Here is an 18,899-nt window from a genome sequence, read left to right on the forward strand (position 1 = left end):
TATGAACAGAGAGTTCCTTGTGTGAGAGAAAGGTCTTTGATCCAATTGCTTAGGGACCATTAGTCTCCCTAATAAACTGATCGTGCTCCAATCTCTGCTTCAGCTGCTTTTCATTGCAGATTGAAAATTTGTGACTCAAAGGGCTCGGTTTATTCATATAAATGTGGGTTTGGAAGGGACTGAGAGTTCTTCCAATTTTTTTAATGATCTTATGGTCTGATGACCTTTCTATTCTCCACTACATTTTTGCCCCTGGGGAATTGAAAAACATTGAGAAGCATTAATTAATATACATTGTTAATAAGTTTGTAGATAGTTTAATAAAGATAAGAGCACCAAATCTTTCAACCCAAAGCTCATTTGATCCATTCTCTCCCATCAAATATACAACTGAAGATAAGACAAGAAATCAAAGAGTACAGCAATAGTAGAAAAGGACATGCTTTACTTTGGAACTGTTTTGTATACTCTGATTAGAGGCCCTTTACTAAAGTTCCATCAAGGCAAGAAGGAGATTCTGAGATCTTGAATATTTTGTCAGCAGAGTGGACTTGGCAATGGACTATTTGTCTAACCCACTTATGGGGACAGAGGACAAGCAAATGTAAAAGATAGGAAGAAACTGGCTCATACACTAGAAGAAACAAAGTGAGTAGCTAATGTTGGATAAGTGGATTTGTGGTTTAGCTTCTGTTTTTATCTTTGTTATGCTGTATAAAGATATTAACTGCCAATTAAAGGCAGTTGAACAAATTAAAAGCATGTGAGAGGTGAGCTCTCCTGTGAAAGGGAGTTGGAAAGTTGTTTGGTCATTTTCAATTGTGTCCTACTCTTTGTGACCCATTTGGTGTTCTTGGCAGAGACATTGGAGTGGTTTGCCATTTCCTTCTCCGGCTCATTGTACAGATAAGGAAATTGAGGCAAACAGGGCTAAGTGACTTGCTCGGGTCTCACAGTTTCTGTTTCTCAGCTATAAAATGAACTGGAAAAGGAAATAGCAAACCACTCCAGTGTCTTTGCTGAGAAGACCCCAAAAGCAGTTGTGAAGAGTCTGATATGACTGAAGAGACTGAAAAACAACAAAATCCTAAGAAAAGGAAGGAACCTGCCATAGATGATTAGCCTATGCTTACTAGCTGTATGACCCTGAGGACGTCATTTAACATATTTGCTTAAGTTTCTTTATCTGTAAAATGGGAGTAATAATAATATCTGCCTCTTTTGGTTGTTGTGAGGAATGAAAAAAAGTCAAATGGAAAAAGATCAAATGAAAGTGTAGTATCAATAGTCCACAATATTTCTCACAATGCCCTGTTTAGTTGTAACTATGCTCCATAGAAATAAACATTAGAATTATGGAATAGGTTTCATAGTCCATGTAATAACAAAGTTCCTTAGTTTAGTTTAATTGGCTAAATTATGTAGGGATAAAGATGTTATTACATAGTAGGGGAAGGCAGGAAGAAAAAAAACTGCTTTATAGCACAGTTGCCCTGAGAAAGCACCAAAGTCAGTAAAGGGTGATCTGGACAGAATTTGATGGAACTATGTCTAGAGTTTAACATCAATACATTATAGGTATTCTAAGAGGGAAAACTTTTATTATTATTCCATTCATGTTATGTTCAGATATGAATTGTTTTTCTGGAAAATTGAAAAAAAATTAGCTTTACTATCCTTTGTGATAATGTATAGAAAGGAATGCTGTTTCTTATGATGAATGTTTTTGTTTTTAACTCTTCCCTTTATTCCTACTTTAGCTATCCTACTTTAAAGAAGCTTGCTGACAGAAGACCAGATATTCCTATTTATGTTGGAAACACAGAAAGGCCAGTGTTTTGGAATCTGAGGCAGAGTGGTGTGCCATTGACCAACATTCACGTAGTGCCATTTGGGACTTGGCAGGAGGTAAGACATTTGAGTTTTTTAATATATCTTTCAGTAACGCTTTTCAGAGGGTTTTCATGAGGTTATGCTGGTTATTTTAGAATAAACTGAATTAAGAAGATAATTACAAATATTCATCTGCTTTATGTTGTATAGAAATAGCCCTAAAGTGATTCATGGGAATTGAGTGACATCCTATTTCATATCCAGAAAAGTCCACCGGCTCACTCTCCCCTCTTCCAACTTTCAAAATTCACTCATCTCCCTCCTGACTTGGAAAGCCCCTCATCTTTCCTTCAGTTAGAAATCAGATTACTTAATCTTGCGTTCTGATTTATATCCTGTTAATTGTTTTCTTTTAATGTAATAGAAATCTGATGAAAAAAAAAAAAAGAAATCTGATGGAAAAATGAGGTGAGGTGGAGGAGAGAAGAGCAAATTTTTCATGAATTTTTAGAATTATGAAGTAAATTCCTTAGTAGAGAAGGTAGGGAGAAGAGTACAGTGAGAATTTTAAGGAAAAAAAAAAGTTTTGGAGAAACTGCTGGAATCAATGAGACCAGAAATCAATTAAGGAGGTATTATAGACTTGCCTTGCTTTTGTTTGATTGTGGTTGAAATTAGTTAGCATTAAATTGTAGTGGATCCAGTCAATGTGGTTTCACAATTTCCTCCTGGCAAATTTCCTAGGAAAATAAGGTATTTGAGAGAACATCAATATGCATGTTGATGTCTACCAGAACGAGAGAAGGATTTGAGATAGTAAGACTGAGCAAAGACTGAATTCAATGAAGAAAAGGAATAATGTCTTGAACACTAGTATAGCTAACAGAATTTGATTTAGGTTGGAGATATGTATTGAGTAATCCTTAAAGGAGGAAGCATTACTGAATGACATTTGTAAAGGGAAAATCTGGAAGTGCCATTGGGCAGCAAAGAGTATTCCAATTCCTCCACTAGAATAGAGTTCTGCAGAATGAGCAAAAAGGACAAGCAGTATCAGAAAGGCAGAATCACAATGCAGACAGTAGATGGGAGAAATGAGAAGAAACTTAAGATGAAAGTAATGGAACTGGCTTTCCAGAAGGCATAGGGAATAGAGGACATTGAAAGGTATGGTTGAAGAAAATGGAAATGAAGCAATTAGTTGAGGTTGGGAGACTTTGTTCTTTGTCAACTTAATTATTCTATATTAAGTGGATAGGGAGAGAAGGAAGGGAAAAGAATGTATTAACCATTGAGGGATTTAGATAAGAGTAATAGCAAAATCTACTGACAAAGACTGGTCATTATAAGATTCACAGATAAGCTATGTTTATACTATCTTCAGTTGTTCAGACTACTGTGTTGTTGTGAACCAGGAAAAGCCTTCAAGGTTATAGCCCTAGGCCATTATGGTTTTGGGCCAGTTTGCAAACCAAAGGAAAATACAGGAGGTAATTGATCTTTCAGTGACTTGCCAGACTCAACTTTGCCAGCCAGAAGGGCCTGCTTGCTTGTTATATTCTTGAACTTGCTCAGTAGCTTAGCTAGGAGGAGGAATTAACCTTTTCCTTCCTTGATTTCCATGATACTGATTGATTCTCTTCCAATTTATCTAACCACTTCTTCTCTAACTCTTTTGTTAGTTCTTCTTTCTCCAAATGTAGATGTTCTCCAATATTTTATCTTCAATCATTTTCTCTCCTCTCTCTATTATGTTGATTTCATCCACTATCAAGGCATTAAGTACTGGTAAATTGGTTACTTTCAAATTTTGATCTTTTATCCCTCTTTGCACATTTTTTGGGGGGGTCTTAAAATCATAAATTTAGAACTGGGAAAGGATCTTAGAAGCTAAGTAGGACAACTGCCTCATTTTATCTATAGAAAAACTGAGGCTCAGAGAAATTAAGTGATATGTAGCAAGTAGAGAGATGGTATTTCAACAGAGTTTTTCTAATTCCAAATATTGCATTCTTTTTTCCTATATCACTGCTCTTTCCATGTCTTGTATTTTTCATTGCTTGCTGGTCATCTACTCTTAAGTTTCCTGTCAGCACCTTAAGCTTAATAAGATAAAAACTGAACCCATCTTTTCCCTTAACCCTGTTTCTTTTCCTGATTTCTCTTTTCCTATTAATGGCACCACCAATTCTTGTAGTCCCTTATCCTCAATCCTTAGAGTCATCTTTGACTCTTTTCCCTATATTCAATAAGCAGTCAAGTTTACAGATCCCATTATTTCTATTTCCACCCTAATTTAAGTTCTTAAAATCTCTCTTATGGCCTGTTATGATTGCCTCCTGGTGCTCTTTTCCATTTCCAGTGTCTTTCAATTCTAATCCATCCTCTGCAGCATTAGCATCATCAGACTAACCCTCCTACATGTAGCCACTTATTTTAGTATACTAAGCAAAATGCCAAAGGTCTAATATGAAATATAGGAGAACTGCACACAGTTCACATCTGAGCAGCTGGATAAATCCAATTATTGGCATTTTATTCCACAGAATGTCTGCCTACTATACAAAATTGTCTTTAGACAAAGGTTACAGTGTGTACCACCATATGCAAGAAAGAAAAAAAAATGTAGGTTGCAATGTATTCTACCCTATAAAAATAAGGAAAATAAAGAACAGAAGAAGATTGTAAGTGCCATTTGATTAAGATCTACACACATTATTTTCATAGCATCTCCTCATTGCTTATAGATGAGAGCCCAACTTCTTTATGATTTCAGAAGCTAACCAACTATTCTCCAATCTACCTTTCCTTATAAAGCTACCAAACTATAATCTAGTCTATCTTCCCTTTCCTTAGTTCACATATCCTTCAGGTACTTTCATTTAGGTCATTCTCTCTGCTGAGATTGCTCTTTCACTCTTTCCTTACTGAAATTTTACTGCAGTATCTCTTTCTCCTTTATGGAAACTCCCTTACTGAGAGCTGCTTTACTCTCTTTCTCTTTCCTGAACTTCCATAGTGCTTTTGATGCACACTTATCATACTGGACTTTTGTATTATATTTTAGTGTATTTTATGTCTCTTATTTGATTTCAAGGTCCTCAAGATCAAGGACTTTTTTTTTTTAATTCCTTAAGGTTGTCTGGTATTACATTTGACAGACAATAGTAGGTATCTGATAAATACTTGTTGAATAGATGTTGAAAAGCCAAGCTGCCAATAGAAAATATTGTTATTATTTGATTTCAGGTAGATCAAAATCTTCGATTCATGATCTTGATGGATGGCATTCACCCTGAATTAGATACTTGCATCATTGTGGAGTATAAGGGTATGATATCCTTAAATATGTTTCAACCATGAAATGAAAATTTTACAGGAACTCTGTGTAGATCTTGATCAAATGGCATTTATAAACTTCTTATGTTCTTTATTTTTATAGGATGGAACTCATTACAACCTTCCTCTTTTTTTGCATATAGTGGGGCACATTGTAATCTTTTGTTATAGTAGGCAGATATTCTATAGAATAAAATGCTAATAATTGGGTTTATCCAACTGCTCAGGTGTTAACTGTGTGCAGTTCTCTTCCATTCCATAATCAGACCTTTGGCATTTTGCTTAGTATACTAAATAAGTGGTTAGCCCTTTTGCTTGACATTGTAAATTTAATTCTACTTTTTTATCTTTTTGAAAAGAAGGGAGGAGGGAAGGTATAATAGTATCGTTCATATTTAAATAATGCTTTAAAGTTTTCAGAGTACTTTACTCACAATCCACGGACAGTAAATACTATAAGTATTATTCCCATTTTACAAATGTGGAAACTGAGACAAACATAGAATGGTTTATCTAAATCATATACATAGTAATGGGAGTTTAAATCCTTATCCAGAATTTGAAAATAAATCTGTCCTGAAATCAAATCAGGGACTTGCTACTATTCAATATTGTTTCTTATTATTTTTATTGTTATATAATTTTAAAATTCATACACAAATATTTAGCAAGCATCTTCTATATGTGTAGCTCTGTGCTAAGTGTTAATGAAACAAAAATGAAAAATTATATGGCCTGGCCCTCAAGGAATTTACAACCTAATAAAGAGATATAAAAATAAAGACTTAATGAAATAGAGATCAAAAGGGGCAGCTAGGTGGTGCAGTGGATAGAGTACCAACCCTGAAGACAGGAAGATCTGAGTTCAAATATGATCTCATACATTTAACACTTCCTAGCTGTGTGACTCTGGGCAAGTCACTTAACCCCAATTGCCTGAGCAAAAAAGAAAAAAGAAATAGAGATGAAAAGTTCAGAGAAGATGGTTTGTGGGGAAAAAAGAAAAAGACAAGATTATGGAGCTAGTAAAATCCAAGTTTCACTGGAACATAGATTATATGGAAGGGATTGATAGGAAACAAATCTGGTAAGTAGAAGTCAAAAATGCCAAATAAGGACATGATGTAGTAAAAAGAAAACAAAACTCAGCTCTGCTATTTATCACTTGTATCACCTTACCTCTTACCTTTTTAGGTCTCAGTTTCCTTCCTCATAAAGCCCTTACTCATTACCAATGAGGGACTGAATTAGATGATCCCCTTCTAGTAAATGAATTTGTACTTCATTTCAGAGGCACAGAGAGAGCTTCTGAAAGCCTAAAACAATGTTAAAATTATTTAGTGGTACTCTTTATTTGTCAAAATGGGGCCACTGATTCCACTAACCAGTAGGAGACATACTTGTTCCCCCCTCTCTCAATGAGGGTGATAGATTTGTGCAAGTCCAGTCAAATCTCACCTGATTCCATGGAATCCCACCATTTGGAGGTAATTACTCTCTAGAGTAAAGGGTTCAGTTATATAAGGGCTTCATTAGGAGCATGGCTTAATTAACAGAGTCAGTCTATTATTCAGTGGAAGAATTTATGGACTTTGAAAAAATCAGAATCTAGTACTAAAGATTTTAGTCTTGAGCTTTTCATTCATCTTGTTCTTTAGTTAATTTCTTATATTAATATAGTGATATATAGTTTATAACACATTGTTCATATATGTAATTTCTTTTTGGGTCTTGTAAAACAGGTATTATTCTCAAAATATAGATAAGAAAACTGAGGCTCAAAGAAGTTAAGGAATTTGTCCAGTTAACATGTTAATTAATGGTAGTCAGGTCTAGAATCCTGATCTTCCAGTCAAATGTGCTTCCCGTTAAATTAACTTTTTCTAACCAAGTAAATTAATCTGCACTGAGGGATTAGTAAAAGCCTCAAGTATACAATAGCACTTGAAGTGAATCTTGATGGGATGGGAATCAGGAATTCTACAAGGTATAAGAGAAAAGGGAAAACATTTTTATCATGGAGAAAAAGTCTATTCGTATACACAGAAGTAAGAGATGAAATGTCAATATTATTACTTCTGGAAAGGGTGCATCATTTCATTGCCTAAGGTTCCATTCACCATTCCTGTGACTACTCCTTCTTGGCCACAACTCTTCTACAAGTATTGTTTTCCTTGACTGAACTGGAGCTTCTTAACGACAATTCAATATTACCATGTCCAGACCTTAAGTTGGTGCCTAGAGCAAGTGTTTAATCGTTGTGCTACCTGGAGCTGTTGGAATACACGGGAGTGTGGCTGTTGGAGATCCAGCCCAGACCTGCAGAATGGATCTCCTCTTGTGAGAGGTTGATACAAGGAGACTGAGAGACAGTTGCTATTCTCTGACCTCTCTCCTCTTCCCTCTGCCTCTAATTTATCTCATTCCCAGTCTGGGACACCTGTGTCAGCAAAGGCTGCTTTGCAACTCCTTCAGATGTTATGATCCATAGTTGTGGAGGCTCTCAGAAAATTGACCTGTCCTTAACATTTAATAAATACTTTTTCTCTAATTCACTGATTTAGAGCAATCTTAAAGATAGATTGTTAAATCTGTATTTTCATCCACTTATTCCTTTTGTCCCTGTAATTGGTTTTGGTTATACTAATTTGATCTGTCCCACTTCCTTAGTACCCTTCTGATCTTGTTCCTTCCCTTCTTGTTTGAGAACAATACAGAGTTGAATTAACTAATCATAGCCTTAGGATCTTGAAGGAAAAAAGTGGGATGAGCACCTGAGTAAAAGGACAGTGGTGATGAAGGAGAGTATGATACCCTCAGAAAGAAAAGTGGGCAGAAGGTTATGGGCACATAAAAGAATTGCATGCTTCTGAGTAATATAGATAAAATGCTAGTGGGTGATGATAAGATCAAAAAGCATGGTTATTTTTTGGCTGGATTGAGGTAAATTGAAGATGCATATGATGCAAATTCAAAAATATTTGATGAGCTAGGAAGCCAAAGTATTTGAAGAAACATCAATGGTTTTGTTGGGATGCCTAAATTTAAGGACTAGTATTATGAGGATAAGAAGACTATGATTCAAATATTGAGCTCCTTGAGAAATGAAGGAAAATGATTTGGGGGATAAGTGGTAGCAGCTACCAGGATCACAATAAGCAAATTCCTCTGCCTGGCTTTTAAGGTTGTTTGTAATCTTCTCCAAGATATCTTTCCATTATTAATTAATATTATTCTCATCCAAACACCATGTCTTTCAGCAAAATTGAATTAGTAGTTTTTCCCTCTCTCCTTCCCATCCATTTACACAAACTGTATTCTCTCCATAAGTGGAAAGTACTCTCTTCTCAACTTTGCCACACAGAATCCTTATTCTTATTTTTTTTAATTTAAATTTTTTTCCTTTTTATTTATTTTTTCTTATCGCTTTTTATTTACAAGATATATGCATGGGTAATTTTTCAGCATTGACCTTTGCAAAACCTTCTGTTCCAACTTTTCCCCTTCTTCCCTCTCCCCCCTCCCCAGATGGCAAGTAGACCAATACATGTTAAATATGTTAAAGTATATGTTAAATACAATATATGTATACATATCCATACAGTTATTTTGCTGCACAACAGAAATCAGACTTAGAAATAAGGTAAAAATAACCTGAGAAGGAAATCAAAAATGCAAGCAGACAAAAACAGAGGGAGTGGAAATTCTATCAATAGTTCTCAAAGTATGGTCTAGAGAATCCTGGGGATCTCTGAAACCCTTTTAGAGGGTCTACAAATTCAAAAATAGTTTTTATTTCCAATATGGTAAATGTCTATAAATATAATCCAGACAAACAAAAACTCTTTGAAGAGATCCTCGATAATTTTTAATAGGATAAAGATACTGAAAACAAAAGTTTGAGAACCACTGTCTATGTTGTAGAATCCTTATTCTTAGTTAAAACTCAGCTCATCTGCCACCAGATCCAAGAAGCCCTTCTTAATACCCTAGTTATTAGTGCTCTTTTGCTCTGTCCTCAGATGACCTTGTGTGTTATATCCCCCCAATAGGAATGAAAGGTAGGGATGAGTATTGTTTTCTTTGTACCTCATACTTTCTCATTCTTCCACATAGTATAATGCCTTGTACAATGTATCTCCCTGATAAATGTTTACTAAATTGACCAGCATTACTTTAAAGATCTTTCCCTTTCTGTTTTTGCCAGGTCATAAAATTCTCAATACAGTGGATTGTACCCGACCTAATGGGGGGAGACTTCCTGAAAAGGTTGATCTGATGATGAGTGATTTTGCTGGAGGAGCATCTGGCTTTCCAATGACATTCAATGGTGGAAAGTTTACTGGTAACTTAAGTTTTTAAAAAGTACTCTCATATAGTATCAAAAGGAAATTTTAAAATATGTGTATATGGATTAGAAAAGGTTCCAAAACTGGTTAGGTAATTTCAAATTAAAGCTGTTCATGCACTGATATCCTATTCCTTAGTGAAGTGTGATCTCGCATCATTATAGGATCACAAATGTAGAGCAGAAACACTGATCTAAAACCTTAGGGTTCTAACTTTTTCATTGCACGGATGAACAAATTGATTCCCAAAGAGGTTAAAATTCATGTAGGTAATAAGTGCCAAAGTAAGGTTTGAACTGAGGTCATCTGAATGCAATGTTCTTTCCCCTTTGAAAGTAAGTGGAAATGTAAGAAAAATAAAATACAGTAAGACTTAATTAGTACATGGAGTCATGTACTAATTAAGTAAGAAAAGTATGAAAAACTATAAGAAAAAATGAAATATACTATCAGCTGGCAGCCAGTTTCAGGGGATACATATATGTCAGTCTCCCCATCCCTAATCCCCCAAAACATAACTATAGGTCAAGAGCAGAAGTGCAGACCAACTCAAGCTGTTATATATTTTTCTCTTTTCCTTCCTCTGCTGTTCCCCCACATAACCTGAAAGAAACATGTTAAGATCGACTATCAAAGTAAGATCTTTCTCTAAAGTCGGTGATTAAAAAGCATGAACTCATTTCACACATCTATCTACTAATCTATACTTAGAGATACTGCATCTGTGGATGGGTTGATAGTCTTTTCCATAGCTTTGAAGTTGAAACAAAGATTACTTACACTTTTCCCCTTAAATTCTATTCCTTTATTTCATTAATTTATTCGATACATATCTACTATGTGGGGAGTGGGACATATATATGTACATTATGTTCCAAAGAAGCTTCTATTTTAGTTATAAAATCAGTATGCAAGAATTAGAGTATTTGCCAGAATTAAACATGCTATGAAGATATTTAGAATAGGACTCAATTAGTAGTAAAAATCCAGGGGTCTACATAATACTCTGCCATCTGAGAATACATGCTCTCCCAGAGATACCTGGGATTTCAATTCAATTAGACATTTATTTGTTTATTAATTATTCATTCTAAGCAATTTGGAAAGCAATCAATATGACAGTTGCTAGGAGACTGACTTTGTAATTAGGAAGATCTGTGTTCAAGGTCTGCTTACAATACTTATTGGCTTTGGGGTCCCTTTGTGCACCCACACAACCCTCTCAGACTAAAAATTATAGGCAGAGCAGGTGCTGTTCTTTATTAGTAAAGGGAGTTTCCTTGTTATTGACTCTATGTACTAATTAAGTCACCTCCCTCCTCCCAAATGAAAAACAAAGAAGGAAACTAGACAGTATGGCATAAGAAGATGTCAGAGGACACAATGTATGCTTTCAGGTAACTTACAGTTTAGTGGGACAGGGAAAAAGAGAAGAAAAGAGCTTAGAAAATAGAATTGAAGCTAATCACATTATGAGAAATTAAACATAAGTATTCAAACTAGGTTTCTATCAAATGACTTGAGAGGAAACAGGTGTGATGGAAAGAGACCTGAATTTGGATCAGAATACCTGGATTAAAACCTAGATCAAACTGATATTTGTTACTTCTGATCTTGAACAAGTTGTTTCCTATAAGCAGGTCTGTTTCTTCATCGATGAAATGAAGGTGTTAATTATATGGCTGCTAAGTTCCCTCTGTAGCTCTAAACTATTATCCTAGAATTATATGATTTCAAAGGCCCTTCCCATCTCTGAGATTTTAGGAAACAGAAAAATAGATATAAATTATTTGAGGATATATAGAGAGATTACTTATCCCTGGCAGTGCAAAATTTCAAAGATTGTTACTAATACCCAGTGGATAGTGACAATCTTGCTTCTTATTTTACTTCTGCCATTCATCTGTTTTTACCTTCTGAAATGATTTAAAGCTTCAATCAACTATTAAAATTATGATTCCTACAATATGGAAATGAATTATCAAAACTCTTTTCATTTCAGAGGAGTGGAAGGCCCAGTTCATTAAAACAGAGAGGAAGAAACTCCTGAACTATAAGGCCCAGCTGGTGAAGGACCTACAACCCAGGATTTTTTGTCCTTTTGCTGGATATTTTGTGGAATCCCACCCATCAGACAAGTATGGCTCAGCATTATATTCAATACCATTTCCTATGAAGTTTTACGACAAAGTGGGTAATGAATGACTCAAAGTGAAAAAACATTGCATAGTGGAAAGTGAATTTCTAGCAGGAAAAATCTTGTTTCAAAGGCTGGCTTTTCCATTTGCTACCTCTGCAACTATGGGAAAATCACAACTTCTCCAGTTGTCAGTTTCTTCATCTGTAAAATAAGGCTGGATGACTCTAAGGTCCCTTCCCACTCTGTAGTTTTTGATCCTATGTCCCTAAATGCCACAGAAATCATGAAGAATATGATTTAATATAAGGAATTGACTTAAGGAGTAGCCTGAGAAAAATACATAATAGCAAAAACTATCCTTCGCAATCAGGGAGGCTATTGTTTGGCTTGCCAACAATTTACTGTGTTAAGAACTGCAAAAACTTTAGTGGTCATCTAATTCTGAGTGCCTATCAATCCCCTCATTTATTGGATGAGGAGACTCAAGTTCAGAAAATAAATTGATTTGCACCAAGTCACACAAGTTAGAAGGAACAGAATTAAAATAAAAACCAGTTTATTTTATTCTAAATCTGGTGAACTTTTTACACTACATTGGACATATCCTGAATCACTCCCCTGAGTTATATTTCTCATGTGTGAAGAATCTGAAGTGGCTTTTGGTAGAGTAAATATTTGTTTGGGTGTGGTGTTATCAATTGTATTATAATCTCCTCATTTAATGGATGAGGAGACTCAAGTTCAGAAAACAAATTGACTTGCACAAAGTCAAACAAATAAGTAACAGAAACAAAATCAAAACTAGTTTATTTGATTCTAAATCTGGTGAGCTTTCCACACTATATTGGGTATTTCCTGAATATTTTTCTCATGTGTGAAGAAACTGCAGGGGCTTTTGGTAGAGGAAATATTTGTTTGGGTGTGGTGTTACCAACTGTGTTATGTGGAACATATTTGAAACCGCTCTCATCACTTTAATCTCATAAAGGGAAAGAGATAAAGTCAAAATTCTCACAGACCATGTCTACTAAGCTGACTTTCTTTATTCTCAATAGCAACTCCCACATATATCCAGGGGACGGAATTTAGTATCCAGTAAACTGCATTTGGACTCTCAGAAGCGCCACAGCTCCAATTGAATTCATTCTTCTAAGAGATCCCCAAGTTCAAGTGTTATTTTCTGCTTGAGAAAGTTAGAGGATCATTTCTAAAACTAAACTGTAGCTCAATAACCCAAGGAACACTTTTTAGCCACATTTGCAGTTCCAGCATAGTCTATGAAATACAAAACTTCTCAAGCCTATTTTTCCCCTCCCACACACACCCATCTATCTACTCTGATCTCAAGTAATAGTATGCCCATAGACATCTTAATTAAGACACTTGCTTCTCATATTTTACAGGAAAATTGACGCCATTCATCATGAGCTTCCTCTTCTTCCCTCTTCCTCATTTCATAGCAGTCGAATGCCTCTTGTCCCTACTTTCTCCTTCACTCCTGTCTCACATGAAGAGATGGCCTTACTTCTTACTAAGGTCAACCCCCTTACCTGCACAATTGCATCCCATCTTCTTGAATAGATTGTCCCTTCTCTCATGCACATTCTGTCACTTATCATTTAAGTCTCTTCCAGTGTGGTGACAACTTCCTACTGTCTGTAAACATATTCATGTTTTCACCATCCTTAAAAAACCCTCACTTGGTCCTTTTGTTCCACCTATCATTCCATATTTCTTCTGTCCTTTGTAGCTAAACTTCTTGAAAAAGCTCTCTATAATAGATGCTTCCATTTTCTCTCTTCCCATTCCCTTCCTTATCCCTTACAATCTGGCTTCCAACCTTGTCATTCTACCAATGTTGCTCTGTCCAAGGTTACCAATGATTTCTTGACTGCCAAATGCCTTTTCTTAGTTCTCCTCCTTCTTGATTTCTCTGTAGCCTTTGACATTGTTGATCACTCTCTTCTTAAAACTCTCTTCTCTCTAGGTTTTCAGATTCCTGGCTCTCCTCCTACCTGTCAGACTATTCCTTCTCAGTCTTATTTGCTGGATGATAAATCATTCTTTAATCATGGGTGTTCCATAGAGCTTTGTGCAGGACCTTGTCCTTCTATATTATTTCCGTATCAGCTTGGATTGATTGATTATTTCTATGCTGATGATTTTTAAATCTATCTATCCTTCCCTCATCTCTCATTGACCTTTAATCTTGCACAGATATGTCAATCTCCCCTTCCCCTATCCAGTTTCCTATGTTGGTTATCTTCTATATATCTTATTTGTACATAGTTATTTTCATATTGTCTTCTGTACTAGACTGTGAGCTCCTTGAGAGCAGGGACTGTCTCTGTATAGTATTTAGCATAGTAGACATAGTAAGTACTTAATAAATACTTGTTAACTAAATCATTCAGTTAAAACTACTATATAAAAAAGAACCAGAATATGAATTTCTTCACAGAGAGAGTATGTTATTAATTTACAGGTATATTAAAGAAACAAATATCAAAAATAACCCAAATGACCTCAATAACCTCATTAAAAAAATCTCTAATGTTTCTACGTGGACTCCTCAGCCTGGTGCCGTACTAGACCTGGGGAGAATGCTGAAGGATCCTACAGATAGGTAAGATTTAAAGTATTAATAGAGGGGGAAGTACCATTACAGCCACTAGCAGTGAGTCATAGCTCATTTACTATGACAATCCTAGTCTAGTAATCTTTTTCTCAATGGTTCTCATAATCATAATAAAATAGTAATTGTAGTAGAAATTAATATTGAGCATAATAGACAGAGCACTCATCTCCCCGAGTTCAAATCAGACCTCAGATGCATGCTATCTGTGTGACCCTGTGTGCCTCAGTTTTCTAAGATGAGTTGGAGAAGGAAATGGCAAACTACTCTAGTATCTGAAGTTGAACAAGACTGAAAAATAACTGAACAACAGATTACATTATGAGGTGCTGTATAATTATTATTTTATTTGACCATCACAATGAACTTGTGAATTAGTTCAAATGTTATCTACATTTTATAGATGTCGATACAGGAAATCAGAGGGGTTTAGTGACTTTGTGAAAGTCATATAGCTAGTAAGAAAGAGAACCAGCCTTTGAACTCAGGTCATCTACCTTAAATTCAGTTTTTTCCCTCCGTACCATGATTCAGTCATTCATCTGTTGAATATTTACTGATGGCATAGTTGTGTTAGGTTTGGCATTGTCATATTTGACGCATGGTCCAATCCATCTATACAATAAATAATTTATAAAGTGATTTTTGCATGAAAAACAGTGTATTGAGTGTTGGGGATACAAAGACAACAGTGTCTAACCTCAAGGAACATTTATAGCTATGCCTTTTTTTGGATTAAATTAAGAGACGGTCTCAAGGGATCTCAGAGACAGCCATTTTTTTCATTTATAGATCATAGAATTCAGAGCCATTAGCCATTGAGTAACCACTTAGTCCAACCCCCTAACTTTACAAATAAAAAAATCTGACTTGGTTAAAAGCATATAACTAGTAAATAGAAGAAGCTGGGATTCAAACCGAGGGCCAATACCAAGTTTGGTTTTGTTTGTTTGTTTTTTTTTTTGGGGGGGGAGCTTTTTCTATGCCAATGCTTTCTCAAGCATTCATTCTATCAAGTCAACACCATTTTCCTAAGTCAGGTCCATCAAAGAAAGGAGAGAAGCAAAAATTCCAGCACCAGCTACATAACCATAACGGCAGCTGGCATATGGATGGTGTTTTACAATGTACACTTCATATAACATTATCTTGTTTGAGTTTGTTGATTAAATATCCTTTAGCACAATAGAAACCAGACTGGAAATAATACTAAGAAAAACATTTATAATAATAGTATATAGTATAATAATTATGTTATTTAATTATGTGTGGTATGTTATATATTATAATAATATTATTATAAATAATATTTATAATGACATTTGCTTACTATGTATCAAACACTCTGCTAAATCCTATACAATTATCATCTTATTTGGTCCTCACAACAATTCCGGGAGGTAAGTGATATTATTATCCCCATTATACAGATGAAGAAACTGAGGCAAACAAATTGAGTGACTTGGCCAGGATCATACAGCTAGTGTCTTAGACCAGATTCGCAGTCAGGTTTTCATGATTCAAGACCAGTGTTCTATCTATTGCACTACCAGATGCTTCAATCTGGTATTTAATTTAATTTAATTAATATCATAATACTATTCATATTTCCAGCATGATTCTCTTCTAGCTTGCATTATTAGGCTTATACTAATAACATACTGAGAAATGTATGTACACTGAATACACAGATAGATACATTTTTATAAAATAAAAAAATATACTTCCAAAGCATTCCTCCAAGACTTTAGTTGCATGTGTAAGTGTTTTGGGGGGGTGGTTTTTGTTTTTGTTTTTGTTTTTTAAATCCTAAACCAAAATTAGGTTCCAAGCCCTTAGAATCCATTCCTACTTAGGATTCTTTTAATAGACATGTCTGTTACAATAAATCAGGTATAGATGTCTCCATAAATTGTTCTCATTCTAATGTCAATTCCAAACTGTTCATCCTGAGGGTGAGCCTTAAATATGTGTCATGGAAATCTTTCATATTCCTTTAATTATATTTTATTATGTCATATCTCGGTGACTGCTGAAACCTGTTTCCTATGAATGTTAACCTCACTTAGCTAAAAAAAAATCTGACTTATGGAATAATAATATTAAGGAAAGACTTTTGACATTTCTGAAAAAAAAAATCTTATGAGAGGAAGAAAGGAATATAGCATCTTTAAAAATTCCCAAAACAGATTTTATTTGTGGAAAATCTTCTCTAAAAAAAAAAAAAAAAAAAAAAAAAAAAAGAAAATCTTCTCTAACTAGAGTTTTAATAACATGTAAATCTTTTACTCTCAAGTAGTTCATTGTGACTCTTTAAAATATAGCCTTTTAGTTTTTATAAATTTAGGATTTTACAAACTCAGTCTTTAATCTGTAACTTAACTTAGTTTGCCTATAGAGCCCTCTGATTTCAAACATTCCTAATCACCTCTAGAGATAGATTAAAACATAATTGGAAAATGTTTCTAACAAAGTAAGTAAAAATATAGTACAAAATAGATAATATTAATTTATAAGTTTCTAAATCAATATTTATCATGAAGAATGTTTCTATGAGAGTCTGACACCACTGGGCTAGACTATTTAACTGATTTAATTGCAATGGATCAGTGAACAGTTTTACACATGGGTATTAAAAAAATATTTTAAAAAATGGATGAAAAGCTGTTATCAAAAGCATCTGGGGGTTTTAGTAGATTGTAAACTTAATATGAATTAGGAGTGTGATTAATATTAATATTAAAAATATTAAAACATTCTTGGGCTGCTTTAAAAAGGCCATAACTTGTAGTGTTAGGGAAGTGACTGTCATACTGTAGCTTGAACTTGTCAGGTCTCATCTGGAATATTGTATACAATTCAAATCAATATCATGATTTAGGGTATTGATAAGCTGGAGAATGTTTAGAGAAGAGCAACCAGGATGACAAAGCGTATGATATATGAGGATCAGAAAGAACTGGGCTTGGAGAAGAGAAGACTGAGGAGAGGATAGGAAGGCAAATATCTGAGGGGCTATTTGAAGAAGGGATTAGACCTGCTTTGTTTGGCCAAACCGTGACTATACAGGAGTTGGAAAGTAGCCTATTTATGTTTGAAGTCAGAAAAAACTTTCCAATAGCTGTTTTTGGTCTTGTCCTACTTTTTGTGACCCCATTTGGGGGTTTTGTGGCAAAAATACTTTGCTTTTTTCCTTCTCTAGTTCCTTCTCTAGTTCTTTAGTTCTAGTTCTTCTACTTCATCTAGTTACAGATGAGAAAACTTAGGCAAACAGAGTTAAGTGACTTACCAGGGATCTCACAACTTGTAAGTATGTGAGGCCATATTTGAAATGAGGTCTTCCTGATTCCAGGCTCAGCACTCTATCCATTGTGCCACCCAGCTGCTCTGTTCCTAAGGAGTCATATAAAAGTAAAATGTTTGTTTTTGAAAGGGGGTAGATTCCCCTTTCTTGGAGGTCTTCAAGCAGAGGCTAGACCATTATCTGTCAGGGATGTTATAATGAGGAGTCCTTTTATATGAATTAACAGAGGTGTCAGTAGGCTGGGCCTTCAGGGGAATATAGCTGATAAATCTAGAAAAGAATTTAGCAAAAGCACAGAATCAGAGAACAAACCAATAATGAGGTCAGAAGTAGTAAAGGCTTAGGACTATAATAATCCAGTTTTGAATATGTTGAGTTTAAGAAGTTTGTAGCACATTTAGGAAGAGATGTCCTGTAGTCAGTAAGAAATATAGATCTGGACCTCAGAAATAGACATCTATTATAGATTTGGAAATCAGTTTGTAGAAATGTTGAAGTCAAGAAAGTAAATGATTTAATAATTCCATTATTCTGTAACCAGCATTTATATAACCAATGTTTATGTAACTAATATATTTTTAACCTAAAACTATATCATGATCATATAATTTGGCCAGTGTTGACATAGTATATCCTGTACCTTATCATTGATTCATTAGTTCAAAGGAAAAAATATTTAATCAAACAGCATGGCCAAAAAAAAAAAAAAAAGACAAATATTTCCCCCATGCACCCAGGGTTGTACTCTCTCATAGGTTATCACATCTCCATTAAGGAAGGGGGATAGTACCAGAGGAATACATGTCTCCAGATAACGTGCATGGAGGAGTAAACATAGGGAACAGACATGTACCCAAGGAAGGGAATCCTAGGGAACACATGGTATCATTTAACAGTTATAGGCAGGGCAACTAATACTTCCAATGCTCCAGAGTCACTAATATCCTTTAGTGATGTCATTTGAGCCACTTTCTGCAAGTGTTCAGGTATTGAAGGATATTCTTAAGGCTTTCAATTACTACTAGTTAGCTTTCACATTTTATGCAACCTCTTCTCAGTAGAAAGAAGTCTGCTAGTTCTTTAGTATGATTAGTTCACAAGGTTATTTTCAGCTCTTGTGATTCAAATCCCATTCAGCAGCACCTAGAGAAACTCTTAACCTTTTCAAATCTATTTTTTCATGTGCTTTTCTCCTGTTATCACTTAGGGTCTTTCAGTATAAATTTTTATTTGGGTTATGGTCTCAAAACTCTTTTAACTTCTATTATAGCTCTAGGTTTCTAGACTACATCTAGAAAA

General features: G+C 34.9%; 1 protein-coding gene across 2 annotated transcripts in view; it reads left to right on the top strand.

Moving 5' to 3' along the window:
* The window catches only part of LOC127544097 (cytidine monophosphate-N-acetylneuraminic acid hydroxylase), a 91,562-nt gene that overhangs the window by 51,383 nt on the left and 21,280 nt on the right, over positions 1-18,899 (top strand). For both annotated transcript variants that reach the window (XM_051970593.1, XM_051970594.1), the window contains exons 7-11: positions 1,761-1,908; positions 5,083-5,164; positions 9,380-9,517; positions 11,524-11,659; positions 14,147-14,287. In XM_051970593.1, the coding sequence (XP_051826553.1) occupies positions 1,761-1,908; positions 5,083-5,164; positions 9,380-9,517; positions 11,524-11,659; positions 14,147-14,287 (645 nt within the window). The remainder of the gene's footprint in view (positions 1-1,760; positions 1,909-5,082; positions 5,165-9,379; positions 9,518-11,523; positions 11,660-14,146; positions 14,288-18,899) is intronic.

Source organism: Antechinus flavipes, chromosome 1, assembly GCF_016432865.1.
Source record: "Antechinus flavipes isolate AdamAnt ecotype Samford, QLD, Australia chromosome 1, AdamAnt_v2, whole genome shotgun sequence".
NCBI classification, from domain to species: domain Eukaryota; kingdom Metazoa; phylum Chordata; class Mammalia; order Dasyuromorphia; family Dasyuridae; genus Antechinus; species Antechinus flavipes.